Source organism: Colobus angolensis, unplaced genomic scaffold (genome assembly GCF_000951035.1).
Source record: "Colobus angolensis palliatus isolate OR3802 unplaced genomic scaffold, Cang.pa_1.0 Scaffold128, whole genome shotgun sequence".
NCBI lineage: Eukaryota > Metazoa > Chordata > Mammalia > Primates > Cercopithecidae > Colobus > Colobus angolensis.
The window spans coordinates 2,743,927-2,761,257 of record NW_012114030.1 but is presented as its reverse complement, the minus strand read 5'-3'; the positions used below and the strand labels follow the sequence as shown (position 1 = coordinate 2,761,257).

The window sequence follows — 17,331 nt, the reverse complement described above, 5'->3', positions numbered from 1 at the left end:
TTCCTGGTTTAGCAAGCAAATTAGGATACTGTGAAGGAAGGGTGCTTATCAGTGGTATGAATAAAGGCTCTGTCTGCCCCAGGTTTAAATCTTTGTTCCTCTTTCTTACTAGCAGTATGGCCCTGGAAACTCATGGAATCCCTCTGAGATCATTTCTTCATTAGTAGAACCAGGATGATAACCATTGGCGCACAAAACGCTAGTAAAGAATTAATAATGGGCTGGGTGTGGTGGCTCACACCTGTAATTCCATCACTTAGGGAGACAGAGGTTGGCGGATTGCTTGAGCTCAGGAGTTCGAGACCAGCCTGGGAAACATGGTGAAATCCCATCTCTACCAAAAATACAAAAAGTTAGCAGAGCACTGTGGTGTGTGTCTTCACTCCAGCTTGGGCAACGGAATGAGACCCAGTCTCAAAAAAAAAAAAAAAAAAAAAAAAAAAATTAGGGTTGGGTGCAGTGGCTCACGCCTGTAATCCCAGCACTTTAGGAGACTGAGGTGGGCAGATCACGAGGTCAGGAGATCGAGACCATCCTGGCTAACACAGTGAAACCCCATCTCTACTAAAAAATACAAAAAATTAGCCGGGCGTGGTGTTGGGCGCCTGTAGTCCCAGCTACTCAGGAGGCTGAGCCAGGAGAATGGCCTAAACCCGCGAGGCGGAGCTTTCAGTGAGCCGAGATTGTGCCACTGCACTCCAGCCTGGGCAACAGAGCGAGACTCCGGGGGGGTAAAAAAAAAGAGTAACTAATGGCCCGGGTGCTGTGGCTCATACCTGTAATCCCAGCACTTTGGGAGGACGAGGCAGGAGGATCACTTAGCCAAGGGGTTCGAGACCAGCCTGAGCAACACAGGGAAACCCTGACTCAACAAATAATATAAAAAATTAGCCAGGCGTGATAGTGCAAAGCAGTAGTCCCAGTTACTCTGAAGGCTGAGGCAGGACGATTGTTGAGCCCAGGAGTCAGAAGCTGCAGTGAGCTGAGATTGCACTACTGCATTCCCTCCAGCCTGGGTGACAGAGTGAGACCCTATCTCAAAAAAATAAAAATAAGGCTAGGCACAGTGGCTCATGCCTGTAATTCTAGCACTTTGTGGGGCCGAGGTGGGTGGATCACTTGAGGTCATAAGTTCGAGACCAGCCTGGCTAACATGGTGAAACCCCACCTCTACTAAAAAATACGAATATTAGTCGGGCGTGGTGGAACGCACCTGTAATCTCAGTTACTCGGGAGGCTGAGGTAGAAGAATCTCTTGAACGTGGGAGGCGGAAGTTGCAGTGAGCCGAGATTTTGCCGCTGCATTCCAGCCTGGGCGACAGAGCACGACTCTGTCTCAAAAATAAATAAATAAATAAAAATAAAAAAGAATAACGATGAAATATGTAATATGCTGGGCAAGGCGCCTGCCCCCAGGAAATGATAACAATAATTCCCTCCCCTAAAGAGCAAACAAAGAAGATAATCGTTCTCCAAAGTCAAGGATGCTCTGAGAACGCCACTAAAAGGAACTCAGGATAATCTCAACTCTAGCTCGGCCAGAGTGGTTCCAACGCTCAAATCATTCCCTCTTTCAGTGATTGGCTGAGCCTGCCAGAATCGAACAGCGGAAAGCAGCCCCGGGGCCTCTTGCTGCCCTCAGGTCGGTGCAAGTCGCTTCACAACTCCTTGTAGTCGCCTGACCTTAGCGGTCCAGCTTCCTGCCCTTATGCAGCTCTTGGCTTCGTTCAAACGGACCGCCTTTGCCAGCACCCAATCAAAACGCTCGATCTTCGGCTGTCGTCCAATGAACGCGCGTAATGGGGAGGGGAAAAAAGAGAGCGTGAAGCCCAATCGCAGCGCCATTACACTTGAGGGCAAAGAGGTTAGGAAGCCGGCATGGCGCTCCGGTCAATAAAATCGATAGCTGGAAGCTGCCTGTGTTCCAGGCAAAGGCGGTGCGGTAGCAGCGCCGCCATTTTCCCCGAAGGCATCTTCCGGTGCCTTTCACCCAAGTTCGGGCAGGAGTTTCCTGAATAACAGCAAAAGGTTTCCGTTAGCCCTGCGGGCGGCCGATTCCGATTCCCTCCGGGCCTCCCTGGCCACGCTCAGTCCTGGTCCGGCGGGGACTCCTCGATCCCAGGGGCCGCCAGCGCCCGAGGGCCGAGGCCTGGACGGGGAAGGCCGTGGCGCCGGCTCCTCGGATCCCATGGCGCCGCCTTCGGCTCCGCTCCGGGCGCAGGGACCAGGAGAAGCCAGACCCAGTCGGAAAAGGGGCAGGAGGCCGAGGGCTCTGAAGTTCGTGGACGTGGCCGTGTACTTCTCCCCGGAGGAGTGGGGCTGCCTGCGGCCCGCGCAGAGAGCCCTGTACCGGGACGTGATGCGGGAGACCTACGGCCACCTGGGCGCGCTCGGTGAGGCCGGCCCCATCCGCTGCCGCGGGGCGCGAAGGGATGCAGGAGCCGGGGCGGGGGTTGGCAGAGAGGCCACGGTCCTGGCAGGCGACCAGGTTGTCAGGGTAGGTGGGCAGGGGCTTAGCGGGAGGTGCCGTCGGGGAGACATTACTCGGCGTGATCTAGAAGCTGGCCTTCTGATTTGTTCTCCTTCCCCAGGGTGCGCAGGTCCCAAACCAGCCCTCATCTCCTGGTTGGAACGAAACACTGATGACTGGGAACCGGCTGCTCTAGATCCGCAGGAGTACCCGAGAGGGCTGACAGTCCAGAGAAGTGAGTGCTAAATAACCACGCAGAGCCTGCAGCCCTCCTATAACGTTCTACCTCTAACGGCTCCGTCCAGAGTTGTGGTTTGGCTAGGGGTGGGTGCCGCGTATTTAGTGTATTCATCTTCCTAACCTCAGCGTCTTGTGTCTGGTGGTGTGGGGCCCGTCCACCACACAGAGATTCCCATGTCAGCCTGCAAGCTGCAGTTTTCCATTGTATGAATGAATCAGTGGGCTTCTTCGTCTTTTTTTTTTTTTTTTTTGTAGAGACATTGTCTTGCTATGTTGCCCAGTTTGGTCTTGAACTTCTGGCCTCAAGCGATCCTCCTGCCTTGGCCTCCCAAAATGCTGAGGTTACTGGCGTGAGCCATTGCAGCCAGCCAGAATCAGTGAGCTTTTAACGGTGCTACCCTCTGCCTCCTTTCCAGGATCTCTGCCTCTAGCCACCATTGAATTGGACCAAAGAGATCCTAAACTTCTCAGAGTTTTCTGGGTTTTGGTTGAAGGGAGCTCATGGGGAACAGCTGCCTGGGATGCAGGGTCCTCTTTCTGCTCTTACAGCAGGATGACCCTTATCAGCGAAGGACATACTGCAGTCTCCCCAGAATCCAACAAGGCTCTGCTTAACCCCATTCAGGTAGCAGGGTCCCAGATCTACCCATAGTAGAAGATGCAGCTGTCTGGGCTGGAATTTCAGAGCCAGATTCTCCAAGACGAGGGATAGCTGTCTGAGATTCAGATCTGACCATGATCATACCTTGCTTAAAACTTTTCAGTTAATTTTTGCCAAGGTTGTCAAATGGCCATTGGTTATATCTGAGTCATTTGGGGAACTTGGTAAAAATGCAGGTTCCAGGACCCCATCCCAGAGCTATTCATTCACTTGTGTGAATGTTTAGGAACTTGCAGTTTTTTAATTAGCCTCATCTGATTCAGATGTGCATCTAGGTTTGAAAACCAGCGGGGCATGGTGGCTCATGCCTGTAATCCCAGCACTTTGGGAGGCCAAGGCGGGTGGATCACTTGAGGTCTAGAGTTCAAGACCAGCCTGGCCAACATCGTGAAACCCCGTCTCTACTAAAAAATACAAAAATTAGCCGGGCGTGGTGGTGGGCGCCTGTAATCCCAGCTACTCAGGAGGCCGAGGCAGGGAGAATTGCTTGATCCCGGGAGGCCGAAGTTGCAGTGAGCCGAGATCACACCACTACACTCCAGCCTGGGTGACAAAGCGAGACTCCATCTCGGGGAAAAAAAAAAGAAAAGAAAACCACTGGGTAATTAGCTGGGTGTGGTGGCGGGTGCCTGTAGTCTCAGCTACTTGGGAGGCTGAGGCAGGAGAATCACTTGAACCTGTAGGCAGAGGTTACAGTGAGCCGAGATCGCACCACTGCACTCCAGCCTGGGTGACAGAGCAAGACTCTATCTCAAAAAAAAGAAAAAGAAAAGAAAACCACTGGGTAAAATACAGTCCAAGGTCCTTAACAATGCTATCAGCAATGGTTCTCAAAGCATGGTCTCAGACTAGAAGCAGCATCCCTTGGGTACTTGTTAGAAATGCAAATTCTGGGACCCTACCCCAGACCTGCTGAATCCAAAACGGGCACTAAGGCCTGGCAGTCTGTTTCAGTAAATCCTCCAAATGAGTCTGATCACAGTGAAATTTGAGAACCATTGGCTTAGAGGGCCTTTTGACCCAGTCACTGCTAACTCATAACTCACAGGTTTCCATGTCTTGCCTTACACTCTTCATTTTTGTGAGATGGAGTCTTGCTCTGTCGCCCAGGTGGGAGTGCAGTGGCACAATCTCAGCTCACTGCAACCTCTGCCTCCCGGATTCAAGCAATACTCCTGTCTCAGCCTCCCAAGTAGCTGGGACTATAGGTGCCCACCACCATGCCTGGCTAATTTTTAGTAGAGACGGGGTTTCTCCATGTTGGTCAGGCTGGTCTCAAACTCCTGACCTCAGGTGATCCGCCTACCTTGGCCTTCCAAAGTGCTGAGATTGCAGGTGTAAGCCACTGCGCCCGGCCTGTCTTGCTTTATTACAGTTTGTGTCTAAGAAGATCTTAGGACCTGTGTGCACTGTACACTGAGCCTTGGGACTTATGTTTCTTTTCTTTTTTTTTTTTTTTGAGATGGAGTTTCGTTCTTCTACCCAGGCTGGAGTGCAGTGGCGTGATCTTGGCTCACTGCAACCTTTGCCTTCCAGTTTGAAGCAATTATCTTGCCTCAGTCTCCCAAGTAGCTGGGATTACAGGCGCCCACGACCATGCCGGGATAATTTTTCTATTTTTAGTAGAGATGGGGTTTCACCATGTTGGCCAGGCTGGTCTCAAACTCCTGACCTTGCAATCTGTCCACCTTGGCCTCCCAAAGTGCTGGGATTATAGGCATGAGCTGCCGCACTTGGCCGACACTTACATTTCTAACCCTTCGTAATTTTAATTCTTTTTTATTTTTTGAGATGGAGTCTCGCTCTGTCATGCAGGCTGGAGTGCAAAGGCATGATCTCAGCTCACTGCAACCTCTGCCTCCCGGGATCAAGCAATTCTTCCACCTCAGCCTCCCGAGTAGCTGGGATTACAGGCACCCGCTATCGTGCCCAGCTAATTTTTGTAGATACAGGGTTTCACCATGTTGGCCAGGCTGGTCTTGAACTCCTGATCTCAGGTGATCCACCTGCCTCGGCCTCCCAAAATGCTAGGATTACAGGCATAAGCCACCGTGCCCAGCCACATTTTTAAAAGAATCAGCTAAGTCAAATAAACCATGGCTCATCCACAATGGAATTCTGTGCAACTGTAAAATAGAAAAAAGATGTGCTGACATAAAATGATCTTTAGAATATATTAAGTGAAAAAATGAAGGCACAGTAAAGTGTGTATAAGGTGTGTATATGTTGTATTTTATATAAGAAAGGTGAGCTGGGCATGGTGGCTCATGCCTGTAATCCCAGCACTTTGGAAGATGGAGGTGGGCAAATAACCTGAGGTCAGGAATTTGAGACCAACCTGGCCAACATGGTGAAACCCCGTCTCTACTAAAAATACAAAAAATTAGCCGGGCGTAGTGGTGTGTGCCTGTAATCTCAGCTACTTGGGAGGCTGAGGCAGGGAGAATTGCTTGAACCTGGGAGGCGGAGGTTTCAGTGAGCTGAGATCATGCCATTGCACTCCAGCCTGGTGACAGAACGTGACTCTGTCTCAAAAAAAAAAAATAAAAATAAAAATAAAAAGAAAGGTGGGGGAAGAGAACATATGCAGTAAAGCATGTGTATGCAATCTCTTATGAAAGAAAGATGGGGAAGGTGACATTTGTATTGCATCAAAAAAATGGGAAGAAACTAATATGGTTTCTACAAGGTAGATGGGAAAAAGGTGGCAGCAAGACTTCTCTGTATTCCTTTATTAATATTTTGACTTTTTTGTTTTTTGAGATAGGGTCTTGCTCTGTTGCCCAGGCTGTAGTACATTGGTGCCATCATGGTTCACAGTAGCCTTGAACTCCTGGGCGCAAGTAATCCTCTACCTCAGCCTTCCAAGTAGCTGGAGCTACAGGCAGGCGCACATGCCACCATGCCAGGCTAATATTTGTATTTTTTGTAGAGATGGGGTTTCACGATGTTGCGCAGGCTGATCTTGAACTCCTGGGTTCAAGCGACCCTCTTGGCCTTGGGCTCCCAAAGTGCTGGGATTACAGGCATGAGCTACCATGCCTGGTTGATATGTTGACTTTTGAATGATGTAAGCTTACCTCTTAAAAATCATTCCCTTTTCTTTCTTTTCTTTTTTTTTTTGTTGAGTTGGAGTCTCGCTGTCTCACCTAGGCTGGAGTGCAGTGGCATGATCTCGGCTCACTGCAACCTCTACCTCCCTGGGTTCAAGCAATTCTCCTGCCTCAGACTCCTAGGTAGCTGGGATTACAGGTGCATGCCACCACGCCTGGCTAATTTTTGTATAGTAGAGACGGGGTTTCACCAGGTTGGTCAGGCTGCTCTCAAACTCCTGACCTTGTCATCTGCCCACCTCCACCTCCCAAAGTGCTTGGATTACAAGCGTGATCCACCACACCCAGCCTCAATTTTAAAAGTTAGCTTAATCTCCAAGAAATCTTCCTCGACTTCTCCAAGCTGGGTTAGAAGCTCCTGTAATGCACACCATATTTGCATGATAGTATGTCACACTTAGCTGTCTGTGGCACTAGGAATTGAGGCCAGGGGGTGAGTCTATTGGTCTTGTAACCTGTAATATAACTTAAAACAGCAGGATCCCAGTATTTGTTAAATTAATTCTTCTGTATTCCTATAGAAAGCAGAACCAGAAAGAAGAATGGGGAGAAGGAAGTATTCCCGCCTAAGGAGGCACCCCGAAAGGGGAAGCGAGGCCGGAGGCCCAGTAAACCCCGACTGATTCCCAGGCAGACCTCCGGGGGCCCCATCTGCCCTGACTGCGGCTGTACCTTCCCTGATCATCAGGCCCTGGAGAGCCACAAGTGCGCCCAGAATCTAAAAAAGCCTTACCCTTGCCCAGACTGTGGGCGCCGCTTTTCCTATCCATCCCTGCTGGTCAGTCACCGGCGGGCACACTCCGGCGAGTGCCCCTATGTTTGTGACCAGTGTGGCAAACGTTTCTCCCAGCGCAAGAACCTCTCCCAGCACCAGGTTATCCATACAGGCGAGAAGCCCTACCACTGCCCTGACTGTGGTCGCTGTTTCCGGAGGAGCCGGTCCTTGGCCAATCACCGGACCACACACACAGGCGAAAAACCCCACCAGTGCCCTAGCTGCGGACGTCGCTTCGCCTACCCCTCCCTGCTAGCCATTCACCAGCGTACACACACGGGAGAGAAGCCCTACACCTGCCTCGAGTGCAACCGCCGCTTCCGCCAGCGCACCGCCCTCGTTATCCACCAGCGCATCCACACGGGCGAGAAGCCCTACCCGTGCCCGGACTGCGAGCGGCGCTTCTCCTCCTCCTCTCGCCTGGTCAGTCACCGGCGTGTGCACTCTGGGGAGCGTCCCTATGCCTGCGAGCACTGTGAGGCCCGCTTCTCCCAGCGCAGCACGCTGCTCCAGCACCAGCTCTTGCACACAGGAGAGAAGCCCTACCCCTGCCCAGACTGTGGGCGTGCCTTCCGGCGGAGCGGCTCCCTGGCCATACATCGCAGCACGCACACTGAGGAGAAACTGCACGCCTGTGACGACTGTGGCCGGCGCTTTGCCTACCCCTCACTGCTGGCCAGCCACCGGCGCGTGCACTCGGGTGAGCGGCCCTATGCCTGCGACCTTTGCTCCAAGCGCTTTGCCCAGTGGAGCCACCTGGCCCAGCACCAGCTGCTGCACACGGGGGAGAAGCCTTTCCCCTGCCTGGAGTGTGGCCGGTGCTTCCGCCAGAGGTGGTCTCTGGCTGTCCACAAGTGTAGCCCCAAGGCCCCAAACTGTAGCCCTAGATCTGCTCTCGGGGGCTCCAGTCAGAGGGGCAATGCCCATTAGAAAGGGAAGGACTGCCTACGTTCATTTCATTTTATAGAAGGACCCAGAAAAGGGAAGGAGGAGCCCCAGGTCATACAGGGCAGAGTCAGAACTAAACCCAGGTCTCCTGCTGCACAGAGCTGAACTTTAGTATCTTGCACTGCACTGACTGCCTCCCTATGTGTGTCTGGAACAGTCCCATTAGGAGAGGTGACATCATTTGGTTAAAGTTTTCCAAGCTACCCTATCCTAAAATAGTTTGTAAGGATATCAGGGCTAGAAGTTCTCCCCATCTATTTTAGGGGCTGTCTGCTTTTCTAGTCTGTGCACCCAGGGATTACCTGTCATCTTGCATGCAATCAGGAGAATCTCATTTATAGGTGCAGGACATTCCCCTACTCTGCCTCTTCCTCCATACTAGGTTGGAAAAGTCTGGTTTAGCCCACTTTTTACAACACTCCTGCCAAGTGGTCTCTACCCCTTGCTTGAAAATCTCCCTTGACAGGGAGCTCACTACCTCACAAGGCAGGTCATTTCATTGTGGGATCTATAGAAAGTTAAGTACCACATTCTCATCTGTAAACCTTGCCTACGACATGTTTAATACTTCTACTTGGCAGCCCTTCAGATAACTTAATCACAACCACTTTGCCCCCAAATTTTCAGGTTAAGTAGCATGAATTTGGTCATTCCTTAAAGACAGGGTTTCAATTTCCACACATGATCTCTGCAAACAGGCTCTGGGTTTTCAGTGTCCTGTTTGAAGGGTCATGTAAAAATAAGGTAGCACCCACAGTGCCACTACACCTTCTGGGGCTGGACTTGTTTCAGCAGCTTTGGTTGCTCTGAATTTGGGGGAGCTGCATGGTACCAGGGGTTTATTGGGATGCAGATACATAAATGCCCTAAACTTAAAAAAAAAAAAAAGCTAAGTCTTCATCTTGTGTTTGGAAAATTGGTTCAAGCTGGGTATGAGACATAAGCGCAGTCAGCTCTAGGAGAAGGCTGGTCTTAAGGAAAAGCAGGGTCCTGTGGTTTAGCAGCAGGAAGTGCAAATGGGACTGGCTTGTGCTCTACCTGGCAGCCCTGGATTGGCTTCAGGCAGCTAGTGCCTGGAAAAGCCTGGATAATTGGGCCGTATTCAACCCGGATTCTCATCAGGCACAGATGAATCACACACACACAATGCACAGATCAATCACAGGCACATAAGAATCGGCACAGAACTTCCATGAGGCCTCAGTCAGCATTTTTTCACAAAATGAGGTGAGGCCATTCAAGGAGGCTAGAAAGAGGGAATTGAACCCAGAGAGAAAGAGTCTATAGTCATCAAGTCGTATCCATGCCATCCTTCCTCCAGAGAGGTGGCAGCAGCGTGTCTCAATCTGATCCACCTCCATGGCACCCGCCGGGTAGGTGCTTCATAAAGCTTTACCGAGTTAAATGTGAACAAGGCCTACCATTTTGCCTTGGGCAGCTGCACCAAATTAGAATTTCCAGATGTGACTCATATTCCAACAGCTGGAGTGGGTCATCCTTTACCCCTTTGGCGCCTTACTACAGCTCCCCTGATCTGGGCCCAAGCAGGGGAGCAGCTGGGGAACACAGCTTTATGTAATTACCTCTGTTCAATCTTTAGCAAGTTGCATTGTAACATTGTAACTGTTTATTTCTCCTTGGATGGTGAGCTGCCCCCAAGAAGGGGTCATATCAGATTGGGTCTCATTAAAATGTCTGATGAACAAATTCTGTTCCTTGTGGAATTACTTTTTACAAAATGTCAATCTAGTTCCTTGATTCAGTAGCAATTTTTGCTGTTCTGATGGGAGAGCCAAACTTTCAGACCAGGAGACCTGCCCTGCCCAGCAGAGCCCTGTTACCAGGTCTGTCCAGTCCCCTGGTAGAGCCAGCTCTTTCCCCTACCCTTTGCCACCAGAATGCAAGGATTTCCTCAGCTAGGAATTGTATAACTTTCTTTGGGACTGGATGGTAATTCATAAAACTTGGGGCCAGGCGGAGTGGCTCATGCCTGTAATCCCAGCACTTTGGGAGGCCGAGGCGGGCAGATCACCAGGTCAGGAGATCGAGACCATCCTGGCTAACACGGTGAAACCCCGTCTGTACTAAAAATACAAAAAATTAGCTGGGCATGGTAGCGGGCACCTGTAGTCCCAGCTACTCAGGAGGCTGAGGCAGGAGAATGGCGTGAACCTGGGAGGTGGAGCCTGCAGTGAGCCAAGATCACGCCACTGCAGTCCAGCCTGGGTGACAGAGCAAGCTCCATCTCAAAAAAAAAAAAAAAAAAAAAACAACTTCGGAGCCACTTGTGGCTAACTTCCATTATGTGGTCTGCGGAAAGCAGAGATGGGAGACAACTTTCTAGGTTCCCTGAAGCACTTCAATCCACCCAAGTTGGGATCCTGGCTCTTTATTCAGTGAGGGATCCTAGCATCCTTCCAATAACTTCCCCTTTCTGCTTAAGGTGGTTTGAGTTTCTGTTGTTCACAATCAAAAGAATGAACAAATACATAGCCTCAGTCTGGATTAATCTCCCATCTGCCTCCATGCCTAGATATGAGCTGTGAAAAAAAACACTGCATTGCTGCTGACAGGGGCCACGATACCTTTCCTGACCTTCAACCTCAGTAGAACATTCAATATTAAGTCTTCTGGACAGGGCACGGTGGTTCATGCCTGTAATCCCAGCACTTTGGGAGGCCAAAGCGGGAGACCTGTTTGACCTGGGAGTTCGAGACCAGCCCGGGCAACATAGCAAGACTTAAAAAACAACAACAATAACAAGACAATATTATGTCTTCCATATATATATATAGAATTAAAGTTAGATATAAACTAATAGTTTATATACAAATGTATAAATATAAATAAACATATAAATACTGTGGTAGCCCAGAGCAGGACCACCATATAGGCAGTGTGCCCAGAGTAGCATTCCATATATTCTTTTTTTTTTTTTGAGATGGCGTCTCGCTCTGTCACCCAGGCTTGAATGCAGTGGCACAATCTTGGCTCACTACAACTTCCGCCTCCTGTGTTCAAGCGATTCTCCTGCCTCAGCCTCCCTGGTAGCTGGGACTACAGGTGTGTATCACCACGCCCGGCTCATTTTTTGTATTTTTAGTAGAGATAGGGTTTCACCGTGTTAGCCAGGATGGTCTCGATCTCCTGACCTCGTGATCCACCTGCCTCGGCCTCCCAAAGTGCTGGGATTACAGGCATGAGCCACCGCTCCCTGCCCATTCCATATATTCTTAACCAGTAAATATCTCCTCTTTCACTTGGAAAATACAAGAGGTCAAATAGGAGCTTCTTTAACATTCCACTGCCTGCCGTGGCTCCAGGTTGACCAGCATGCCCACTCATATTTACTTCCGATCCATCTCGGCAAGTCCTGCATGTATAATGTTCAGCAACCCAGCTGGGCCTGGGTTTCATCCCCTTCTGCCCCTCAGGGACTTTGCTCTATTATTCCTACTTCCTCCTCTCCTAGTTTTATGGTTTCAGATTCCCTTTCTTGTCCCAAAGACACTCCAGCCAATAAGCATGCTAAGATCTGCCTTTAAAACAATATAAAATAACTTTTCTCTCTATCCCTATTATTTTCAGCTAAATGCCTTGAAGCAGTAGCCTACATTCACTGAATCCACTTCTTTCTTTTCTTTCTTTTTTTGAGACGGAGCCTCACTCTGTCGCCCAGGCTGGAGTGCCGTGGCGCGATCTCGGCTCACTGCAGCCTCCTCCTCCCAGGTTCAAGCGATTCTGTGCCTCAGCCTTCTGAGTAGCTGAGACTACAGGTGTCCGCCACCACACCCAGCTAATTTTTGTATTTGTAGTAGAGATGGGGTTTCACCATGTTGGCCAGGCTGGTCTCAAACTCCTGACCTCGAGGGATCTGCCCACCTCGGCTTCCCAAACCTCTGGGATTACAGGTGTGAGCCACTGCACCTGGCCTGAATCCATTTCTGTTTATTCTTTGGCCTAGTGCAATATTAACAGCCACTTGACTGAGTTTTTATGATGTGCCATGTACTGTGTTAAGCACTTTATATACATTTCAATTTAACGTTTACAAGAACTCTATAAAGTAGGTATTAGCAGATACTCCTCCATGGGTCTCCCTGCTGTGACTCCAAAGTGACCAGTGTGCCCAGTCATATTTACTTCCAATCCATCTTGGCAACTCCTGCCTTCATATCTTGCTGAGTTGGCAAAAATCGCAAGTCCCTGCCTTCAACAAATTCTCAGACTTGATCCTATTCACAAACCTAGAGTCTCCTGAATGAAGGGGAGGCTGGGTCCCCTTGATGAAGGACTGTTCTACACTGACAAAAACATGCTGTAAACCTTCTAGCATTTTCCAAGTGTACCTGTAGCCATTTAGCAAGCAGATTAGATTGGAATGTATACATAGTGCTTAACTCAGTACATGGCATATCATGAAAGCTCAGTCACGTGTCTATTAATACTGCAGTGGGCCAAAGAATAAACAAATAGGTTCAGTGAATGTAGACTACTGCTACTGGGGGCATCAGAGAAGGGGAAGTAACTAGAGTGTCCAGAGATTTGTGGACATTGGACCTAAACTAATTTTAATTCTAGGAGATTCAAAATGTAGTTTACCAGGTACAGTGGACTCATAGGGTCAGGTGTGTGCAGGAATGGGTTAACTCAGGAGGTGTAGGTTGTTCAAACCCTGCACATTCCAAAGAAAGTTCATCTTCAGAATGGGCATTTGGTCTGCTCCTGGGAAATAACTTCTGAGCTCGTGGAATATTTTATTTGATTAGTGTTTTTGTATGCCAGAGGTCTTGGGCCATGCCATCATGCTGTACCAGTCTGAACAAATAAGTTTATCCTAAGTGTGATTTATAGTGAACCTTGTTTTTTGCTCTGGGGTCTGAGTAGTAGAGATCAGTAGTGTGTACATTCCAAGCCTACCCCCAATAAAAACCCTGCACATGGCCGACGCAGTGGCTCACACCTATAATCCCAGCACTTTGGGAGGCCGAGGTGGGTGGATCACCTGAGGTCAGGAGTTTGAGACCAGCCTGGCCAACACGGTGAAACCCCATCTCTACTAAAAATACAAAATTAGCCAGGTGGTGGCACACACCTGTAATTCCAGCTACTTGGGAGGCTGAGGCAGGAGAATCGCTTGAACCTGGGAGGTGGAGGTTGCAGTCAGCTGAGATCGCACCATTGCACTCCAGCCTGGGCAACAAAAGTAAGACTCTATCTAAAAAAACAAACAAAATAAAACCTGCACCCTAAAGTTTGCATGAACTTCTCTGTTTGGGAACAATCAGCATTTGTTGTCAGAAATCACTGCAGGAAGGAAAAAGGACATCCCTGTGATGCCTCACTGGGAGTAGACGCCTGAAAGTTTGTGCCTGGTTGCATCTGGATTTTGTCCCATGTACCTTATTATCCCTTTGATGATTTTAATCTGTATCCTTTTGCTTTAATAAACCATAAATGCAAGTATAACCAATAAATAAAAATAAATAAGCAAAGCCCTTGCCACTCATTACCCAGAACATTTCTCAGGACAGTGTTTGCAGCAAGCCAACCTTGAGGGAGAGGTATTGTCTGCTTCCAGGGCAAAGAGCAGCTTCCTTACTGCTTACTATAAAACAGCAGATGGCTGGGCATGGTGGCTCACACCTGTAATCCCAGAATTTTGGGAGGCCAAGGCAGGAGGATTGCTTGAGGCCAGGAATTTGAGACTACCCTGGCCAACATAGCAAGAACCCATCTTATTGATTGATTGATTGTTTGATTGATTGATTGATTGAAGGAGTATCACTCATCGCCCAGGCTGGAGTGCAGTGGCGTGATCTTGGCTCACTGCAACCTCCACCTCCTGGGTTTTCAAGCGACTTTTCTGCCTTAGCCTGCCAAGTAGCTGGGATTATAGGCACCGCCACCATACCCAGCTAATTTTTGTATTTTTGTAGAGATGGGGTTTCACCATGTTGGTCATGCTGGTCTCGAACTCCTGACCTCAGGTGATCTGCCCACCTTGGCCTCCCAAAGTGCTGGGATTACAGGTGTGAGCCACCGCTCCCAGCCCAACCCCATCTTTTAAAAGGAAAAAAACAGCAGTAGCTTCTTGTTCCTCCCCTATGATGCAACTCACTATGTGTCTAGCATCTATCTAGGTACATCTCACATTGCCCCTGCAGGGGGCAGAAAGGAACCAATGCAGGCATGCTCATGCTGCCTGTTGTGCCCTGAACAGTAAGGTCTTTCGTCTCTGTTTTCTGACAGCATCCACCCATTTATTAACCTATAAGTAGGGCAGCCTCAAATTCCAGATCTGACAGTAGGTATTGTTTTCCTTGACCAGATGAGGAAACAGAGGCACAGTGACATTAAATAGCTTGTCCACCGGGCACAGGGGTGCATGCCTATAATCCCAGCACTTTAGGAGGCCGAGGTGGGTGGATCATCTGAGGTCAGGAGTTCGAGACCGGTCTGACCAACATGGTGAAATCCCGTCTCTACTAAATGCAAAAAATTAGCTGGGCATGGTGGCACATACCTGTAATCTCAACTACTTGGGAGGCTGAGGCAGGAGAATCGCTTGAACCCAGGAGGCAGAGGTTGCAATGAGCTGAGATTGTGCCATTGCACTCCAGCCTGGGCAACAATAGCGAAACTCCGTCTCAAAAAATTAAAAAATAAATAAATAAATAACTTGTCCAGGATCACATATCTGGGTGACTGTAAAGTCAGCTGCTATGCAATGTTTTATTCTAAGACTGTCCTTTAAGATAACTGATGATCTACTTAACAAATCAGTGCTTCAGTTTTTATCTTATATACCTGAGTTTTCCTACTTAAACTCTCTTCTAACTTAGCTTTCATGCCCCACATTCTTCTAGTCTTCCTGGTGCCTCTTGTGGCTTCTACTAGTGTGTACATGTGAGAATTCCTTCCCAGCAAGAATGAGTCTTTCTCTGTGGCCCAGGCTGGAATGTGGTCGTGCGATCATGGCTCATGGCAGCCTCGACTTCCCTGAGCTCAAGTGATCCACCCACTTTAGCCTCTTGAGTAGTTGGGACCACAGGCATGCGCCACTACACCCAGCTAATTTTTTTGTATTCTTTGTAGAGATGAGGCTTCTCGGCCGGGCGCGGTGGCTCAAGCCTGTAATCCCAGCATTTTGGGAGGCCGAGACGGGCGGATCACAAGGTCAGGAGATCGAGACCATCCTGGCTAACACGATGAAACCCCGTCTCTACTAAAAAATACAAAAAACTAGCCGGGCAAGGTGGCGGGCGCCTGTAGTCCCAGCTACTCGGAGGCTGAGGCAGGAGAATGGCATAAACCCGGGAGGCGGAACTTGCAGTGAGCTGAGAACCGGCCACTGCACTCCAGCCCGGGCGACAGAACGAGACTCCGTCTCAAAAAAAAAAAAAAAGAGATGAGGCTTCTCCACGTTGCCCAGGCTGGTCTCGAACTCCTGGGCTCAAGCCCTTTAATCCTCCTGCCTTGGCTTCCTAGAGTGCTGGGATTACAGGTGTGGGCCACCTTGCCCGGCCTTATGTTTTTTCCAAATCCCAAGAATAATCAGTAAAGAAATTGGGAAAATGCAGAAAAGTGATAATTATTTATCATTTGTTTGTTTATTCATTTATTTATTTATTTTTGAGATAGAGTCTCACTCTGTCACTCAGACTGGAGTGCAATGGCAAGATCTCGGCTCACTGCAATCTCTGTCTCCTGGGTTCAAGCAATTCTCCTGCCTTAGCCTCCTAAGTAGCTAGGATTACAGGCGTGCACCACCATGCCCAGCTGATTTTTGTATTTTTAGTAGAGATGGGGTTTTGCCATGTTGGCCAGGCTGGTCCTGAACTCCTAATCTCAGGTGATTCACCTGCCTCAGCCTCCCAGAGTGCTGGGATTACAGGTATGAGTCACCACACCCAGCTCATCTGTATATCTTCTTTGGAGAAATGTCTATATAAATCCTTTGCCTGCTTTTATCATTTTTTTTTAAATTCTTTTTTCTTTTTTTTTTTTTTTTTGAGTGGAGTCTTGCTCTGTCACCCAGGCTGGAGTGCAGTGGCGCCGTTTCAGCTCACTGCAACCTCCGCCTCCCAGGCTCAAGTGATTTTCTTGCCTCAGCCTCCTGAGTAGCTGGGATTACAGGTCCGTGGCACAGCACCTGGCTAATTTTTGTATTTTTAACAGAAACGGAGTTTCACCATCTCTGTTGACTAGGCTAGTCTCGAATTCCTGGTCTCAAGTGATCTGCCCATCTTGGCCTCCCAAAGTGCTGGGATTACAGTGTGAGCCACCGCGCCTAGTTCAAGTGATTCTTCTGCCTCAGCCTCCCGAGTAGCTGGGATTACAGGTATGTACCACCATGCCCAGCTAATTTTTGTATTTTTAGTAGAGACGGCGTTTCACCATATTGGCCAGGATGGTCTCGGAGTCGGAGATTGCAGTCAGCCAAGATCATGCCACTGTACTCCAGCCTGGCGACAGAGTAAGATTCTGTCTCAAAAAATAAAAAAAAAAGAAAGAAAAGAAAGAAAGTTGCCTCATGCCCCTTCCTAGTCAATTCCCATCCCTGCTCCACCAGAGACAACTACTATTCTAATTAGTGTTCCTTGTTATAAAACTTCATATAATTGGAATCATACAGTGTGGTTTTTTTTTTTGTCTAAAGCTTCTTTTATTCAGCATAATGTCTTTGAGTCCTGCTTCTTTTTAGACTTTCTTGAGTTCAGAGCTGGGAGACTGCTCCCACATCAATAGAGTAGTTGACAAAGCTCAGAAATAGCTCCTCAACAATGTTACCGGTGTTCATTTGTTACTGTAAGAAATTACTACAAACTGGTGGCTGAAAACAACACAAATTTATTACCTTATAGTTCTTCAGGTCTAAAGTCTGAAAATAGGTCTTATGGGACAATCAAGCTGTTGGCAGGGCTACATTCCCTCTCTAGAGCTCTAGGGAGAATCTGTTTCTTGTCTTTTCCAGCTTCTAGAGGCTGCCTGCATTCCTTGGGTAGTGGTCCCTCTCCAGCAACTGCATCACTCCCACCTCTGCTTTTGTTGTCACATCTCCTCGGACCTTGACCTTCTTGCCTCCCTTTTATAAGGACCATTATGATTACATTAGACTCAA

General features: G+C 48.8%; 1 protein-coding gene across 1 annotated transcript; it reads left to right on the top strand.

Moving 5' to 3' along the window:
- The first annotated feature begins 1,802 nt into the window (after positions 1–1,802).
- ZNF689 (zinc finger protein 689) lies at positions 1,803–9,093 on the top strand. The gene is made up of 3 exons (XM_011933586.1): positions 1,803–2,393; positions 2,592–2,705; positions 7,006–9,093. Exons 1-3 carry the CDS (start codon positions 2,189–2,191, stop codon positions 8,187–8,189), a joined length of 1,503 nt encoding a protein of 500 aa, XP_011788976.1. The 5' UTR covers positions 1,803–2,188; the 3' UTR covers positions 8,190–9,093.
- Positions 9,094–17,331: the final 8,238 nt, after the last annotated feature.

Coding starts and splice junctions, on each gene's coding strand:
- ZNF689 (XM_011933586.1), top strand. CDS start 2,189: ATGGCGCCGCCTTCGGCTCCGCTCCGGGCGCAGGGACCAGGAGAAGCC. Junction 2,394..2,591: donor CGGCCACCTGGGCGCGCTCG/GTGAGGCCGGCC, acceptor CTCCTTCCCCAG/GGTGCGCAGGTCCCAAACCA. Junction 2,706..7,005: donor AGGGCTGACAGTCCAGAGAA/GTGAGTGCTAAA, acceptor GTATTCCTATAG/AAAGCAGAACCAGAAAGAAG.